The sequence below is a fragment of the Aotus nancymaae genome, unplaced genomic scaffold (genome assembly GCF_030222135.1).
Source record: "Aotus nancymaae isolate 86718 unplaced genomic scaffold, 86718_ANA_hifiasm-v0.15.2.pri h1tg000028l, whole genome shotgun sequence".
In the NCBI taxonomy this organism is placed as follows: domain Eukaryota; kingdom Metazoa; phylum Chordata; class Mammalia; order Primates; family Aotidae; genus Aotus; species Aotus nancymaae.
This window is the reverse complement of record NW_026988441.1, coordinates 466,353-482,898: the sequence shown is the minus strand read 5'-3', so window position 1 is coordinate 482,898 and position 16,546 is coordinate 466,353. Positions and strand designations below refer to the sequence as shown.

Genomic DNA, 16,546 nt, shown 5'->3' with positions numbered 1-16,546 from the left:
GGGGGGCAGGCGGCAGAGGAGGGCGGCCTGACACATCCTGACTCACCCTCCCTGCCTGCCTTTTCCATTCAGACGGAGCGGCTGCCTTGCCGGGCTCACGCCGCCACGCTCGGAGGAGGGCACGGAAGGAAAAGTTGGAAAAGTTGAAAAGGGAAAGGGGGGGTGGTCGGAGAGGGGCTGGTGAGGTCATTGGCGTCCCCTCCCTCCACCTCCACGGGCCGGAGCAGACACTGAGGCTCAGGCGCTGGGGCCCGACTGTGGGTGGGGGTCCAGCTGGACCAGGACTGGCAGAGAGAGATGGAGAGGCAGGAGAATGGAAAGGCAGAGGATAGGGGCCTGGAGAGATGGAGGCAGGAGGAAGAGAAGGAGAGACACACACAGAGTGAGGAAGAGACAGACAGAGACAGGGGGATGGAAATACACAGAGATGGAGGCAGCTAGGACCACAGGGCCAGCCCTGCAGACACAGGGAGACGTTCTGGGAGTCAGAGATCAGAGCAGGATGAAGACAGCGGGAGGGACTCTGGGGAGACCCAGGGAGACACTGAGGGGAAAGGAACAGAAACACCAAGACTCTGAGAGAGAGGACGCAGCCACCAAAGAAAGGCACCAGGTGAACAGAGACATGGGACAGAGAGGCCCCAGGGACAGAGATGCTGAGATGTTGGGGACTCAGCAATGGGGGCAGAGAGTAAAAGCTTTCCTCGTTTTGGTTTTTTGAGACAGAGTCTCACTCTGTTGCCCAGGCTGGGGTGCAGTGGAATGATCTAGGCTCACTATGACTTCCACCTCCTGAGTTCAAGTGATTCTCCTGCCTCAGCCTCCTGAGTAGCTGGGACTACAGGCGCCCACCACCACATCCGGCAATTTTGTATTTTTAGTAGAGATGGGGTTTTGCCATGTTCCCCAGGCTGGTCTCCAACTCCTGAGCTCAGGTCATCCGCCTGTCTTGGCTTCTCAAAGTGCTGGGATTACAGGTGCGAGCCACCACACCTGCCAGAAAAGCCTTTCTCAGAGGGGCAGGTGGAGACAGGAAGAAGGGAGAGAGGGAGACTGGGGACCTAGAGAAAGAGGCGCTGAGACACTCCATTCAGGCGAGACCTCGATTTGAGACTCTCCCCATCTGTGCCTCAGTTTCCTCATCTGTGAAGGGGGGACAATGAGCACCCCATCCCCCTAAAGGCCACGATGAAGATAAAGTGAGCTCATTCACGCGAAGCACAAAGTCAGCGCTCTGTCAGTGCTAACCATCATTATTCTCCTTTATTTTTATGAACATCAGGGACACAGAGAAAAAGATGTTGCCTTTGAGAGAACCGGGGCGATGAGGGAGAGGCGGGACCAAGATGGGGTGAGGCGGGATGGCGGGGACGCTGAGACCATGTACCAGAGCCCTGGATGCCAGACACACAGAGGTGGAGGCGGGAGAGGTGTGCATGGGGAGGGGACCCACAGGCCGGGGCGGAGGCAGCCATGCCCACCGGGGCACACAGCGGGCCAGCGCCAGGCATGGGGCAGAGGAGACCTGGGATTCACAACAGAGCAAGTGAGGGGCAGAGACGCCAAACCATGTCCTCAAGAGCCCCCAGACCTAGATGGCAGGGAAGGACGGGATCGGACTGAGAGCTCAGAGGTGGTGGGGGACTCTGAGGCTCCGTGCAGACCCCCTTATGCCAGCCTCCGAGACGGTGCCCGGCTGGAGGACTCCCCCTCCCAATCCGGCACCACTGAAGGGGCAACTGCTCAGGTCCCCAAGGAGGTGAGGTCACAGCCCCCCACGGTGGGAATGACCTCATCGCTCAGGTAAGAGCTCTTACTCCCCTCTCTGGCCTGTCACAGCCAACCCTTTCAGGGCCCCCCAGGGCCCTCCCTGGCACCGGCTCCCGCTGGGACCCAGGCCTCTGACCACTGGGTCTCCGCCCCTCAGGGGGCCTGCTTCCGGCTGAGTCAGTGTGGGGGGCCCAAGGCTGCGTCAGTGAGGGGAGAGCTGACGTAGCCCCCCCAGACCGGCGGGGCCAGCCAAGGTGACTCAGGCCACCAGCTTGGGGGATGGACTAGCCCGAGGGGATAGGGGACTGGCCCAGGGCCAGCTGGGGAGCAAGAGCAGGGTTCCGGTAATGCCAGCCCCATCCCCACAGGGACCAGAGCCCATACCCTAGCCCCTCCTACCTCAGACCCTGGAGTCCAGCCCCCCAGCCCCTCCTCCCTCAGACCCCGGAGTCCAGGCCCCCAGCCCCTCCTCCCTCAGACCCAGGAGTCCAGACCCCAGCCCCTCCTCCCTCAGACCCAGGAGTCCAGACCCCAGCCCCTCCTCCCTCAGACCCAGGAGTCCAGGCCCCCAGCCCCTCCTCCCTCAGACCCAGGAGTCCAGACCCCAGCCCCTCCTCCCTCAGACCCAGGAGTCCAGGCCCCCAGCCCCTCCTCCCTCAGACCCAGGAGTCCAGGCCCCCAGCCCCTCCTCCCTCAGACCCAGGAGTCCAGACCCCAGCCCCTCCTCCCTCAGACCCAGGAGTCCAGGCCCCCAGCCCCTCCTCCCTCAGACCCAGGAGTCCAGACCCCAGCCCCTCCTCCCTCAGACCCAGGAGTCCAGGCCCCCAGCCCCTCCTCCCTCAGACCCAGGAGTCCAGGCCCCCAGCCCCTCCTCCCTCAGACCCAGGAGTCCAGACCCCAGCCCCTCCTCCCTCAGACCCAGGAGTCCAGGCCCTAATTGTAGTTGAAGAAGGGCAGTGGAGAATCTTGTGGCCCTCTACAATTTGGGGAACATGTGTGGGGAAGGTCATGGGTCTGGGACAAGTCTGGGGTCCCGACTGCTGCCAGTTTCCTGTCTCGCCTAGGTCTGCAGCCCGGGGTTGTGGGCTCAGACTTCATCCCCGCAGTGTGGCAGTGGAGGTAGTTGGGGCCGGTGCAGAGCAGCGGGGCTAGGAGTTATTGGCAATCCCTGGGTCTGCCCAGGCTAGGGTGGGACACGTTGGGTTACTCTGTGGAAACCAGAGAAGGAGAGAGAGAAAGAGACAGAGGGAGACATGAAGATCAGAAGGGACCCAGAGGCAGGACTGGGGAATCCCAAAAGAAAATGACAGATGACAGAGACAAACAGCGGGAGAGACAGGGACAATGAAGGCCCCGGGAGGCAGCCAGGGCAGCGGAACCCGGTGTGAGCTAGAGACCAGCTCAGAGGCGCGGAAACAGACTGGGCAGCCAGGACCCAGACCCTGGGGTGACCACAGACGCTGGGGAGAAGCCGAGGGGACGTGGGGGATGGCCAGTGATTCCTGGCTCCTGCGAGAGCCCCACGGGGAAGCGGAGCCGGCAGGGTGTGAGGTCAGCAGGTCCCAGGCTGTGTGTGTGTCCGTCTGTCAGTCCCTGGGGGGTCCTGTCTGGCCTCTGGGGGGTGACGGGGCAGGCTGGCCACAGAGGCAGTCCAAACCTGTCATTAGCGGCGAGGGCCGTGACGGCGGGGGCCCCCCCAGTCCCAAGCCGCGGTCCAGGGCCAGGCGGCCCCGCCCCCCCACCCCCTCTTTGATCCCTGAGGAATCCCGGGAATTGGGAAGTGGGTCCAGATGATGTTGACACAGGAAACAGTCAGCAGCTGCCCGACCTCAGCTCCACAACCCCTCTGACCCCCACCCCCGGCCCCCTGCAGGGCCCCCTCTAACCTGTGTCATCTCTGACGGAGGCAGCCCGGGCCCACTCAGCACCCACCAGGATGTTTACAGGAGAGATGGGTAAGACAGGGAGTCACCCCACGGGGCTTCCTGAGAAATAGGGTCTGGCTCCTGGACCATCACATTCAGGCCCCCAGCCTCTCCCCCCTCAGACCCAGGAGTCCAGGCCCCCAGCCCCTCCTTCATTAGACCCAGGAGTCTAGACCCCCAGACCCTCCTCCTTCAGACCCAGGATCCAGCCCCAGCCCTTCATCCTTCAGACCTAGAAGTCTGAGATCCCTCATAGCACTCCTCCCTCAGACCAAGGAGTCAGGCCCCCAGCTCCTTCTCCGTCAGACCCAGCAGTCCAGAACCCCAGCCCCTCCTCCCTCAGACCCAATTCTGGCTCCCCACCGCATCCTTCAGACCTGGGAGTCAAGCCTCAGCCCTTCCTCCCTCAGACCCAGCAGTCCGGACCCCCAGCCCCTCCTCCCTCAGACCCAGGAGTCCAGTCCCAGCCCCTTCTACCTCTAGTGCAGGTGTCTGGGTTTCCAACCCCCTTTTCCCTTAGACCCAGGACTTCTAGCTCAGAGACAGTCCCAGGGGAGTGGAGACTCCCTGGTCACTGTGCTTCGAAGCTGAGTGGATGAGTTGGGTGCACTAGGGATTACGGTTCCAACCCAGCCCCCCAGTCCGGCTTCCTCTTCTTGGAAGCCAAGTTTCCTCCCAGTCACCTCGGGGGAAATCATGGGGAAGTTTCAGGATCTCCACTTGGCTGACTCCCTCCTTCCACCCTCTAACCTCTCTCTGTTCACAGGAGGGAAACTGAGATCCAGGAGGGAAATGGGGGCTCCCTGCCCAGGGGCTACTGTCACAGCCTCCGAGCAGCTCCAGCCCACCAGGCCCTCAAATCTCAGCAGGGGTCCATGTGGCCTGTCCCCCTCCCTGTTTTTTTTCTTTTTTGGACACAGTCTCTCTCCTTCACCCAGGCTGGAGTGCAGTGGCACGATCTCACTCTGCAACCTCCGCCTCCTGGGTTCAAGCGATTCTCCTGCCTTGGCCTCCTGAGTAGCTGGGATTACAGGCAAGTAACCACCATACCAGGCTAAATTTTGTAGTTTTAGTAGAGAAGGGGGTTTCACCATGTTGGCCAGGATGGTCTTGAACTCCTGACCTCAGGTGATCCGCCTGCCTCGGCCTCCCAAAGTGCTGTGATTACAGGTGTGAGCCACTGCACCCAGCCTGTCCCCTTCCCTGAGAAACGTTCCCTAGACAGCAGGCCTGGCGTGTCTGAGATGAAAAGCCTCTCTCAGGACCCCTAGACCGGGAGACCCCAACTCAGACTCCCGCCTCCATTGTCTCACCTCCTCCCAGTCTCCTTGTTGCCGGGGGAAACCCTCCCCAACAATGGGGCTCAGTGATGGGTCTGTGTCTCCTTCCCCTGGTTGCTAAGGCCAGAGACTTCCTAGCAACAGAGTCTCCTGGGCCTTTGGGCTACCCGAATCCACCTTCTCGGGCATCAGTTTCCTAAGGAAAGGAATCCCTAGCAAGTTCTCCCAGTTCCCCGCAGGGCACCCTGGGTGATATGGCCCCAGAGCCCTACTCCCTTCCAGACGTCTCTTTCCTGCCAAAAGTTGCCAAGGAGGCTCTTTTTTTTTTTTCCCGAGATGGAGTCTCGCTCTGTCGCCCAGGCTGGAGTGCAGTGGCACAATCTCGGCTCACTGCAACCTCCGCCTGCTCAAGTGATTATCATGCTTCAGCCTCCTGAGTAGCTGGGACTGCAGGTGCCTGCCACCGCGTCTGGCTAATTTTTGTATTTTTAGTAGACAGGGTTTCACCATGTTGGCTAGGCTGGTCTTGAACTCCTGACCTCAAGTGATCCCCTCATCTCAGCCTCCCAAAGTGTTGGGATTACAGGCGTGAGCCACTGCTCCCGGCCTGCCAAGAGGGTCTTCTAAACCTGAGACGCCCCCCTCTTCCACCAAGTCCCTAAAGAATCAACACCCTGGACCAGGCATGGCCAGGCTGGTGTGAAGCCCCCACGCCCCCATCTCCATTGCTTCGGGGACTCCCTAGCAACAGAACTCAGAATCCTGGGGCTTGAGGGCAGGTGGGCGGGGCTGGGCCAGTTGCTAGGGCGTGGTCCTGTGAGGCCTCTCCCCACAGCAGCCCGGAGGTCTGGGCGACATGTTGGGCTCTGGGATCCCTGTGATGGGCCTGCTCCTGCTGCTGCAGGGCCCGGCAGGTGAGGCCAGGAGCAGAGGAGGGCTCTGAGGAGGGCGCCCAGCCCCACACAGCCCAACACTGCCCTTTCTCTCGCAGATGGGAATGGAATCCAGGGATTCTTCTATCCATGGAGTGAGCAGCGGATGAAATCCTGGGTCTGAGGGAGGAGAGCCCAGATTGGGGGAGGAGGGGCTGGGGGCCTGGACCCCTGAGTCTGAGGGAGGAGGGGCTGGGGGCCCGGACCCGTGGGTCTGAGGGAGGAGGGGCTAGGCTTGGACCCCTGAGTCCTGCATAGAGTAAGCACCAGGAAGGCAGCCTGGGAGCGTGGCCTTGGCATCTCGAGTCTGAGGCCTTTGAGGCGGGGCGCTGTGAAGAAGCCAGCACTGGTGGTTGGTCCCCAGGCTGTGAGGGTGACGTGTGGGATCGGGAGAGCTGTGGGGGCCAGGTGGCCGTCGAGAACCCCAACCTCTGCCTGCGCCTACGGTGCTGCTATCGCGATGGGGTCTGCTACCACCAGCGTCCAGACGGTGAGGGGCCCGGTCCCAGCTCCCTGGGGGTGGGTCTGGCGCAGGAGCCCTGCGTCTTAACCCTGCCTCCCTTGTCCAGAAAACATGCGGAGGAAGCACATGTGGGTGCTGGGCTGGACGTGCGGTGGCCTCCTCTTCTTGAGCTGCAGCATCTGCTTGTTCTGGTGAGTGGGCCTGGGCTGGGGTGGGCGCCTGCATCCCCAGGGAGCTTGGGGGGGCGCTGGGGGGGCTGAGCGGTTCGCTCTCTGCAGGTGGGCCAGGCGCCGGGACCTGCTGCACACTCCCAGGTTCCTGGCGGGTAACTGTGACCTGTCCCGGAGGGTCTCGCTGCTCTCCAAGAAACGAGGGGGCAGGAAGACGTCCGTCGGCAGGATGCCGGTCTCCATGGCCAGAGAGGGCAAGGACACAGAGGGGGGCACCGAGGGGGAAGGGACAGAAGAGGGTGAGGAGACGGAGGGCGTGGAAGACGAAGATTAGGGGTGTCCCTAGGGGAGCGCTCAATACAGATATGGTGTGTGGACGCGTGGTCTCTTCTCTGAGAGCCGTGGGGAGCAGAGGCACGGTGCACACAGAGGTGGGGGTACAGGTGGGGGCTGCAGGGGGCTTGGGGATGGGAGCTCAGGGGGCCCGGGGATGGGAGCTCAGGGGGCCCAGGCTGTGGCCATGTGGGTGTGAGCTGAGGGGGACCCTGGAATGAGAGAGGTCTGGGAGGTAAGTGGGGGGGATCTGAGCTGAAGGGGAGCTGGGCTCATGTGGGTGTCCTGGGCTGTGCTCACGGGGGCCTTGGACTGGCGGGACAGAGGTGTGCGAGGGCTGGAAGGAGGGTCTGAAATGGGGTGATTGGGGGCATGTGGGGGTGGCGGGGGCTAAGGGGTGCCTGGACTGGCGGGGAGGGGCATGGCACAGCTGGGGAAACATCCCCCTCAGTCTCCTGCCACATGAAGTGCCCCTGTCCCCACCCTGGATGCACCTAGATGACCGTGGACGGCTCTCCACCAGTAACTGAGCTTGGCGAGGCAAGGGGTGTGGGTTCTGGGTACAGAGCACCTTCCTGAAGGGCAGGGGCCTCCCCCATGGACGACAAAGCCAGCTCCCAGCTCCTAGTGGCCAGGGGCAATTTTCCTGGAGGTGCGCTAGGGTCCAGGACTCACCCTCCCCATCCCTTCATCTCCCTGCACCAAATTACCCTTCAAAAGTGTTTCCCCAAGAAATATCTCACAAATCCAATTTGCCTCTGTGTCTGCTTCTCAGAGAATCCAAACTCACCCAGGGAGGTCTGGGTAGAGTAGAGGGGTCTGGGCTGAGAGCCTTACCCCCACCCCCACCCTGGTCCCCTCTGAGAAGGCGCAGCATAACCCTGGGCTCCTATATCTCCAGGGCTCCCGCGCTCCCCAGGGCAGGGGCAGCCTCACCTCGGGTGTGGCCAGGCCCACCTGGGCCCTAGAAGGAAGCAGGCCACCTCGTCTCCATTCCCACCCCAGCAGGTCCCTCTCCGAGACAGACAGGCAGTGCTGAGGCGAATCTGTGTTTTATCCAGGTGAGGAGGGAGGGGGGCAGGGAGCGTCCTGCTGGCCGCCGATGTAGGGGCAGCTGCACATCTCATTCTGGTCCTGACAGCTGGGGCCGAGGGGTTGCTGCGGGAGGGAGGGTGGTGTGAGTGACTGCTCAGGAACCCCTCCCGTCCCTGTGTCCAGCAGCCTGGGGGGCAGAGGCAGGGAGCCCCTTCCACCAGCCCTTGCCCCTCACACTTGCTCCGTCTCCCTGCATGCCCTTATTTGCTGAGTGTGTGCATAAGTGTGTGCATGTGTGTGTGCCTTTCACCCACTGGAATCCATGGGTAGAAGACAGGGAATGTGAGCCAGGGACAGGCAGAGGGGGAGACGCAGAAGAGGGGGAAACACGGAGATGCAGAAGCGGAAAGACAGAGGCACAGAGACAAAGAAAGAGACCTGGGAGACAGAGACTCAGAGACGAAGAGGGAGAGAGGGAGACAGGCAGACGCAGAGAAGACAGAGGTAGGCCGGGCACAGTGGCCCTCATTTCGGACCCTCACTTTAGCACTTGGGCTGCAGGCAGGAGGATCACTTGAGCCCAGGAGTTTGACACCAGCCTGGGTAACATAGGGAGACCCCGTCTCTGGTACCTGTAGCCCCAGCTCCTTGGGAGGCTGAGGTTGGAGGATGGCTTGAGTCCAGGAGATCGAGGCTGCAGTGAGCCATGATTGCACCACTGCACTACAGCCTGGACGACAGAGCGATGGAGATGGCTCTGCTCTGCTACTCATGGTGGTCTCGGAAGTTGTGGGGGCTACCAGAGCTAGAATCCATGTGTCCCTCTGCTAAAATGCAGGTTCTCTGTCCTTCATGTGCCAGCGACTGCTCACTCTCCCCAATAAGAGGGAGTCCTGGGTTTGAACAGGCTCATTTTCCCTGTAAGTGGGGCCTACGTTCAAGTCAGCGTGGTCTGAGCCTTTGGTGGAGCCTCCAAGAGTGGAGGCCTGTGCAGCTGTGTTAGACGTTTAAGCTACATAAAGGATTTTCTTTTGATTTTTTTGAGATGAAGTCTTGCTCTGTCACCCAGGCTGGAGGGCAGTGGTGTGATCTTGGTTCACTGCAACTTCTATCTCCCAGGTCCAAGTGATTCTCCTGCCTCAGCCTCCAGAGTAACTGGGATTATAGGTGTCCACCACCATGCCCAGTTAAATTTTGTATTTTTAGTAGAGATGGGCTTTTGCCATGTTTGCCAGATTGGTCTCCAATTCCTGACCTCATAAAGGATTTTCTTTTTTTCTTCCTTTTTTTTTTTTTTTTGAGACAGGTCTCATTCCGTCGCCCAGTGGCGTGATCTTGGCTCATTGCAGCCTCTGCCTCCCGGGTTCAAGCAATTCTCCCACCTCGGTCTCCCAAAGTGCTGGGATTACGGGTGTGAGCCACTGTGCGCAGCCAGGATTTTCAAAGGTGAGAGTAACTGCAGGTGCTTACTGTTGCACTGCATGCCAAGCTCCATGTCAGCTCACGCTTCACCCGAGCAAGCGCTTGTTCATGCGCTTTTACCCCAGCCCCTGTACCGAACCCCGGCACGGAGAGTATGATTCGACTGTTTCCTCAAATCTCACTAAGAATAATATATAACTGGTAACATTCTGGATGCATAGGAGAAAAGTTAATTCTTTACCTACATAGAATGTCCTAGGATAGGAAGGTTTAATTCTTTTACCAAACCCCTATTTGAGAGATGGATTCAGTCACCCATCCATCCATATTCCAATGCTTTCATCCACTCATCTGTGTACCTATCAATTAGCCCCAACGATCCATCCAACCTCCCATTCACCCATCTACCTATCTAGAGCATGCACAGAGGCTGGGCAAACCCCTACTGTCTATGGATAGTCCTATGGACCAGCCAAGGCCCCTGCCCCAAGGAGTTCCCGGGGTAACCGCAAGGTAAGGTGCCCCAGGGCGGTGACACAGGCTCCCTCATTCCTGTCGTTCACTAGGAGTCTCTGAGGCCTCCCCAGCACCATGCTGCATGGTGAGGCGAGGACACAGAGAAATATCAGGCAAGGCTCCCTCCCCAGCCATATCCATTCATGGTTCATCCACCAATCCACCATCTACCCACATCTACCCACTAAACAACCCATCCATCCATCGATTCAACCACATCTCTGCCTCAACCAACCCATTCATTCACCCATCCACCCACCCACCCATCTGTCCATTCACCCATCCATCCATCAAACAATTAATCCATCCATCCACCCATCCATCTACCCATCCACCCACCCACCCATCTGTCCATTCACCCATCCATCCATCAAACAATTCATCCATCCATCCACCCATTTATCTACCCATCCACCCACCCACCCATCTACCCATCCACCCATCCATCTATCCACCCATCCATCCACCCATCCAGCCATCCAGTCTTCCATCCATCCTTTCACCTTCCTACCCAACCACCAACCTTTCCTGATTTCACCCTTTTTGCTGGGCAATGCTAGGAACAAGGGCACCAGGAATCTAGGTCTTGCCCTCAAGGCACTCCCCGTCAGGTGGGAGAGACGGTACCAGCACAGACCCAGCAGACGGCCATACACGCAGCAAGAGGAGTCACTCAGACAATATGAAGATTCAGAGAAAGCCAGAGAAATGGAGTTGGATCTTAAACACGTGAGAAGTTTTCCAGGTAGAGTGGAGACAGCCAAGGGCACTCCTGGCAAAGAGCAGGAACAGGGACCCACTGGCCATCTGTGGACTGAGAGACATCATTACTGCGGAGAGGCAGGAGAAATGGGGACAAAATGTGGGGGCTCCACAGCCCAGTGAGTGCTTCGGTTTAACCAAAGGTGAAGAGGGAGCCACAGCAGGTCTTTGAGCAGAGGCAGCAAGCTGGAGAGGTGTGTTTAGGAAAGAGATAGAAGGTAGAGGGGAAAGGGGAGTGAATGTGTGGTGGCTTCACTTCTGTCTCGGTTGGTCTTTCTCACTCCTCCTCTCCTAGGACCTCCGTGTTGTGTGGCTTTGGGCAAAAGTGGCGCCTTTCTGTGCTTCAGTTTCCTCCATCGCAGAATGGAGACGGTAATAGTAGTGACCTCAGAGACCCAGTTACATCGAGAGGATTAAACGGGGACTGGGCCAGGCTGAATGGCTCACACCTGTAATCCCAGCACTTTGGGAGGCCAAGGAGAGCAGATCCCATGAGCTCAGGGGTTTGAGACCAGCCTGGCCAACAAGGGAAAACCCCGTTTCTACTAAAAATACAAAAATTAGCTCGGCAAGGTGGTGCACGCCTATAGTCCCAGCTACTTGGGAGGCTGAGGTGGGAGGATTGCTTGAGCCTAGGAGGTCGAGGCTGCGGTGAGCCAAAATCACGCCACTGCTCTCCAGCCTGGGTGACAGTGAGAGACCCTGTCTCAAAACAACCCCAAACGACAACAACAACCAAACCAAACCAAAACGAAACCAAAAAAAAGAGGGGGGCCTGGTGCACCTGGAGGCTGGAGCGAGTGTGGATCTCCCCGTGCGGGCGCCTGTGACTCGGCCGCCACACTTCCCACCTCACCTCCAGGGCAGGGTCTCACAGCCTCCCCCAGTCTGCACCTGTGCCTGCTGTCTGCGGTTCTCAGCCAGTCTCCCCATCCGGTCTCCACCGGGCCCTGGGACTCTACCTCCCCATGACCGCTCTCCGTCTCCATCTGTCCAACGCTCCCCGTCTGTCTCCACTCCCCACGTCCCTCCCTCGGGCCCTGCGTCTCCCCCGCCGCCCCGCCCGCCTGCCCCTCACCTGGGCCTCACTCGCTGCCCGCGCCCGCCGCCCCGGGCCCGGCCTCGAGCGTGGCGAGCTGCAGGCGCACGCGGCGAGAGCCGGCGGCGGGCGGCGGGGGCGCGCGGGTGGCTCGGCGCGCTCTCCGGGAGCCGGGTGTGGGGCGCGGGCCGGCGGCGGCGGGCGCCGACCAGCGGCGGGAGAGTTTGCGCGCCAGGCGGGCGAGCGCCGAGGGCCGCAGGCCGTAGTCGCGCTCCAGCTCCTGGCGCGAGATCTCGATGTTGCCCGTGTACCAGAGGATCCAGCCCAGCAGGCTCAGGAACACCAGCAGCGCGCCCGAGTAGATGAGCAGGTCCCCGAAGTCGCGGCCGCGCACCTGCAGCTGCGCGAACACGCCGGTCAGCAGCGCCGCCATGCCCGCCACGTCCAGCGCCACGGCCAACAGCAGCGCCATCCGGCAGCGGCCCAGGCCGGTCGCGGATGCGGGCGCGGCCGCCGGCGCGGACGGTGCACTCGGCGGGGGCCCCTGCAAGGCGCACACCGCTGGCGCCGCCGCCATGGCCCTGCACCGCCGCCGCTGGCGCCCGGAGAGAGCGTTCCGGGGTGCGGCCCGGCCCGGGGCGGGGTCAGGGGACGGCGCCAGGTGTGCCAAGTTCCCGCCTGGTCACCTGAGCTGGGCTGGGCGCGAACCGACCCGGCCGAGGTTGCCCCGGCCGTGGTTTCCGGGCAGGGGCTGTTGCTCAGAGGCCTGCGCTGGGGTAGCCAGGCGCACATCCACGGGTGGCTCAGGGCCCGTGCCACTCAGGGAGGTCACACATGGCCAAAAATCAGGGCATTTTAGTGGTGGCAGCGTGAGACACTCGGAGCCGGGCGTGGTGTTGTTTCTGCTCAGTGTCCGCCTCCCGGAGCCTGTGCAGATCAGACAAGGCCCCTAGACCTCAAGGATATCTGGGACGCAAAAACCAGTAGTCGGGTGGTCTAAGGGGGGAAGCTCAGGGTGGGGGTTCACTCCGCGCGTGTCTTCTGGGGTCTTCTGTGTGCCCAGCGAATGAAGCCAAGGGCACAAAGAAGGACCCATCAGGTCCAGAGCGCACCCGTGGAGGAGGCTGGGCAAACCCCGACTGTCTATGGATAGTCCCATGGACCAGAAGAGGGCCTTGCCCCAAGGAGTTCCCAGGCGGAACCGCAAGTTAAGGCGCCCTGGGGAGGTGACACAGGCACCCTCATTCGTTTTGTTTAGTAGGAGTCTCTGAGGCCTCCCCAGCGCCGTGCCGCGTGGGTGAGGCCGAGGACACAGAGAAATATCAGGCAAGGCTCCTGCCCTTTAGGGTGGCCCTGACAGCGGATCATAACCTCCCAGGGAGCTGATGGGGTGTGACAGGCATACTGCAGGCTGGAGGCACAGGTGGAGGGCAGGGAAGAGGACCGGCGAATCTGTGGAATCCCTAAAGGGAGCCAAGAGCAGCCACATGCAAATCTCCCTCCTTCCAAATAACTCTCCCTTAGAGGGCATCGCGCTCCCCTGGGCTGGCAGTCTGCGAGAAATTTCCGTGTAGGTTCTCCCCAGGCTCGAACAGTTTAAGAGTTTATTTAAAGAAAACGCTGGGGAGGGCGAACTGCAAGGGGGCTGCCGAGATTAGCCGAGGGATTCCGAATGAAGACGGAGTGTTTCCGAACAGGCACACCTCTCCGAAGAGCGTTTCCGGATGATTCCGAAAATACCCGAGCGGGCCTCAGCGCCTTCATCGGCCGTCACCGCTTGGGCTTACGAAGACCGGAAATATCCAAAGGTGCCGGTGCTAGACTTGCATAGGTCTCGCATTCACAAGTTCATTCATAAAACAAAAGTTTATTGAGCGTCCATCATATGCCAATCACAGTGACAAGCGCTGGGAGTGCAATACCGGAGAGACGACGGTGAGGAATGGGTCCCGGGACTTCTCGAATTGGAGCCATTCGGAAATTCAGCCGTGGAGTTCCGAAAACTTCCGGACATGCTGTCGTTCCTCTAACCAGAGTTCCGAGTATTCCCGAGCGTTGAGCGTTTGGTCGGCGGAAGTAGCCGAACATCCTGGAGCCGCCTCGGAGGCGGGGACTGACGACCCCCGTCGTGCCCGCCCAGAGAGGAAGCGGAAATGCGTGTCCGATATTAAAGTCATTGCCCCGCCCCTGCCTGTCTCTTTCCGCCTCAGATCGCCGCCGCGAGAGGAGGTGAGCCTGCGCTCTTCGCCTACCCGGCGTGGCCGCCATCTCGCGCCCGCCGCTCACTCTCTCAGCCCTCTGCCTGCTTTCTCCCCTTGCGCCTCAAGAGTCCCTGGCGGATCCCCATCCCCGCCTCTTGAAGTCGTTGTGGATTCTCAAGTTGTTTTTCCCTCACCTTCATTTCCCGCAGTCTCGCCTGTTTTGAGTTCGGGCCCGCCGCCTTAGGTCACTCAGTCCCGCCTGTCAGAGTTCTAGGTCGCTGTCTGCCCTCAAGGGTCTCCCATTCACCCAGGTTCCCAGTGGCTCTCTTCCTTTGCTGTCCGAACGGGGCCCGTGGCCCAACCCCGGTTTAGTTCTCCGTGTCCGATGCCTTCCACGTGCCTGTTTCCCCACAGCCGCCGCCATGTCTGCGCATCTGCAATGGATGGTCGTGCGGAACTGCTCCAGTTTCCTCATCAAGAGGAACAAGCAGACCTACAGCACCGTAAGTGGGGCCCGGATGCGTGGCTCCCGCGGGAGGAGGGTCCTGGGTCCTGCCTCTGGGTCGCAGGGCGGGACCTTCGCGCGTCTCGGTGTCTTCACGATGCCCTGTGCCACCTCCTTCCCAGGAGCCCAATAACTTGAAGGCCCGCAACTCCTTCCGCTACAACGGGCTGATTCACCGCAAGACTGTGGGCGTGGAGCCGGCGGCCGACGGCAAAGGTGTCGTGGTGGTCATGAAGCGGAGATCCGGTGAGTTTTAACTGGCTTGGGCGAGAGAGCGGACCCCTACCTGGGGCAAGGAGCTGGAATTTTTTACTCTCAGGCGGGAATAGTGGCACTGCCATCGCGGCGAGGAGCCGCGCGCGTCTAGCCGGTGTCCTCACTTGTAAAGTGTTGAAACGAAAAAGGACCTGAACTTCCCCGGTGGTTGTTGAGAGTTGAGGGACGGGGTTGCCGTTTTCAGATGAAATCCTCAAAGCAAGTCAGGGTGGGGATGGAAGGCTTCATCCCACAGGTGGGAAAATTGAGGCACAACAGGGGAGGGGCCCTCGCTGCCACACTTAGCAAGCTGGCTTGGTGGCAGCCATTTGACTCCCATTCTGCCTGTGTAGGTTGGAGAAGAGGTCTGGAGGACCCTGGCCTATACACTGTGCTGTCAAGCACAGGCCTTTTTGGGGATTCCTTGAGTTCGTGTGAGGGGGGGTTTCTGATGGAGGAGTCCGGCTTCACATGTGTTAGAGGGCTGTGTTTTGTTTTTTTAGAGTGAGTTTTTCTCAGGTCCCTGATTGGAACTGCTTCAGAGCCAAAGGCCCTTTCATTCAATGGGAGCAACAAACGCAGCCTGCTGGCTAGTGGTCCTCCTGTCTCAGGGATTCGAAGTCCAGGGAGTAGCCAATTGCTTGCGCCTGGGGACCCCGTTCTGGGGCATCCTGAAAGCACTTGAATTGGCAAATAATGGGTGGCCCTTCCTAGAGTAAGGGACTGGATGGAGTGAGGGGTAAACCCTGCTCTGGGGTCAGGCCCCTCTCAGCCGATGAGCTGATGTTTAACCACTGCTGTGGTGATGGGCCTGTGCTTCTTGGGAAGCTGCTCATACCCATTACCAGGAGCTCGGGCTCTGGCCGTACCTGGATCAGATCCTGACTGAAGCAGCAGCTTCCGGGCATGGGTAAGGGGTGTTTTCGTGGTGGACAGAATTGGGCTATGAGTGTGACAGAAGCTGTCTCCTCAGTACTCTGATGATGAGTGAGCTTCTGTTAAATGGGAGACAGCTACCTGCCAGCCTGCCCAGGTGTCCACCATGGGCCCAGGGTGCTCATCTTCTCAGTGTGAGACTGTGTCCACACCTGTGAGGTGCCCTAAAGGTGCAGGTTAGGTCGACTGACCCCAGGACCTTCCTCATCCTCAACCAGGCCAGCGGAAGCCTGCCACCTCCTATGTGCGGACCACCATCAACAAGAATGCTCGTGCCACGCTCAGCAGCATCAGACACATGATACGCAAGAACAAGTACCGGCCCGACCTGCGCATGGTGAGCTGGGGTTGGGGGTCAGGCTGGGGGAGGCTGGCCAGTGCTGTGGGGAACGGCCTCCCACTTCTGGTTGCATATGGACTGGGAGGGATGGATTCTTGCTTTCAGCCTACTCCCCTCACCCCCAGCATGGGCCTGGGGGCAGCTTGTGGTGTGTGAGCTGAGCCTTGCTGTGCCCTTCCCGCCCCTCTAGGCAGCTATCCGCAGGGCCAGCGCCATCCTGCGCAGCCAGAAGCCTGTGATGGTGAAGAGGAAGCGGACCCGCCCCACCAAGAGCTCCTGAGCCCCCTGCTCCCAAAGCAATAAAGAATCAGCTGGCCTTCTCACCTGCCTCGACTGTGCTTCCCTTTTTGAAGAGCTCTGGCCTTGTGTGTTGTCATTTAAGCCATGTCATCAAAACACTGCATGTCAGCTTGTCCATCTGGAGGTGATGTGATGGCTGGCTATGCAGGAGGGGTGGGGTAGCTGCCTTGGCCCTGATGGGGGCGAGAGTCACTGTTTAACAGAAAAAGCTTGCTGACCTGTGATCTAGACCTACTGTCCCATTGTGAGGTGGTCTGAAGAAGCCCAAGTGGGCTTGTGGCTTCCATTCAGAAGAAAGGCCTTTTCTAGCCCAGAAGGGTGTGGGCTGAGGCCTGGGCCCTGGTGCTGCAACAGGGTTTGAG

General features: G+C 60.1%; 2 protein-coding genes across 2 annotated transcripts; one reads left to right on the top strand and one right to left on the bottom strand.

Annotated features, from left to right (window-relative positions):
- Positions 1–7,824: 7,824 nt before the first annotated feature.
- Positions 7,825–12,224, bottom strand: TMEM238 (transmembrane protein 238). Its single transcript, XM_021673445.2, has 2 exons — positions 11,687–12,224; positions 7,825–8,031 (listed from the first exon to the last, which is right to left on the bottom strand). Exon 1 carries the CDS (start codon positions 12,222–12,224, stop codon positions 11,694–11,696), a length of 531 nt encoding a protein of 176 aa, XP_021529120.2. The 3' UTR covers positions 7,825–8,031; positions 11,687–11,693.
- Positions 12,225–13,791: 1,567 nt separating this feature from the next.
- Positions 13,792–16,207, top strand: RPL28 (ribosomal protein L28). The gene is made up of 5 exons (XM_012465291.2): positions 13,792–13,876; positions 14,263–14,351; positions 14,476–14,599; positions 15,763–15,881; positions 16,075–16,207. The coding sequence occupies exons 2-5, from the start codon at positions 14,271–14,273 to the stop codon at positions 16,162–16,164; spliced, it is 414 nt and encodes a 137-aa protein (XP_012320714.1). The 5' UTR covers positions 13,792–13,876; positions 14,263–14,270; the 3' UTR covers positions 16,165–16,207.
- Positions 16,208–16,546: the final 339 nt, after the last annotated feature.

Coding starts and splice junctions, on each gene's coding strand:
- TMEM238 (XM_021673445.2), bottom strand. CDS start 12,224: ATGGCGGCGGCGCCAGCGGTGTGCGCCTTGCAGGGGCCCCCGCCGAGT.
- RPL28 (XM_012465291.2), top strand. CDS start 14,271: ATGTCTGCGCATCTGCAATGGATGGTCGTGCGGAACTGCTCCAGTTTC. Junction 14,600..15,762: donor GGTCATGAAGCGGAGATCCG/GTGAGTTTTAAC, acceptor ATCCTCAACCAG/GCCAGCGGAAGCCTGCCACC. Junction 15,882..16,074: donor ACCGGCCCGACCTGCGCATG/GTGAGCTGGGGT, acceptor CCGCCCCTCTAG/GCAGCTATCCGCAGGGCCAG.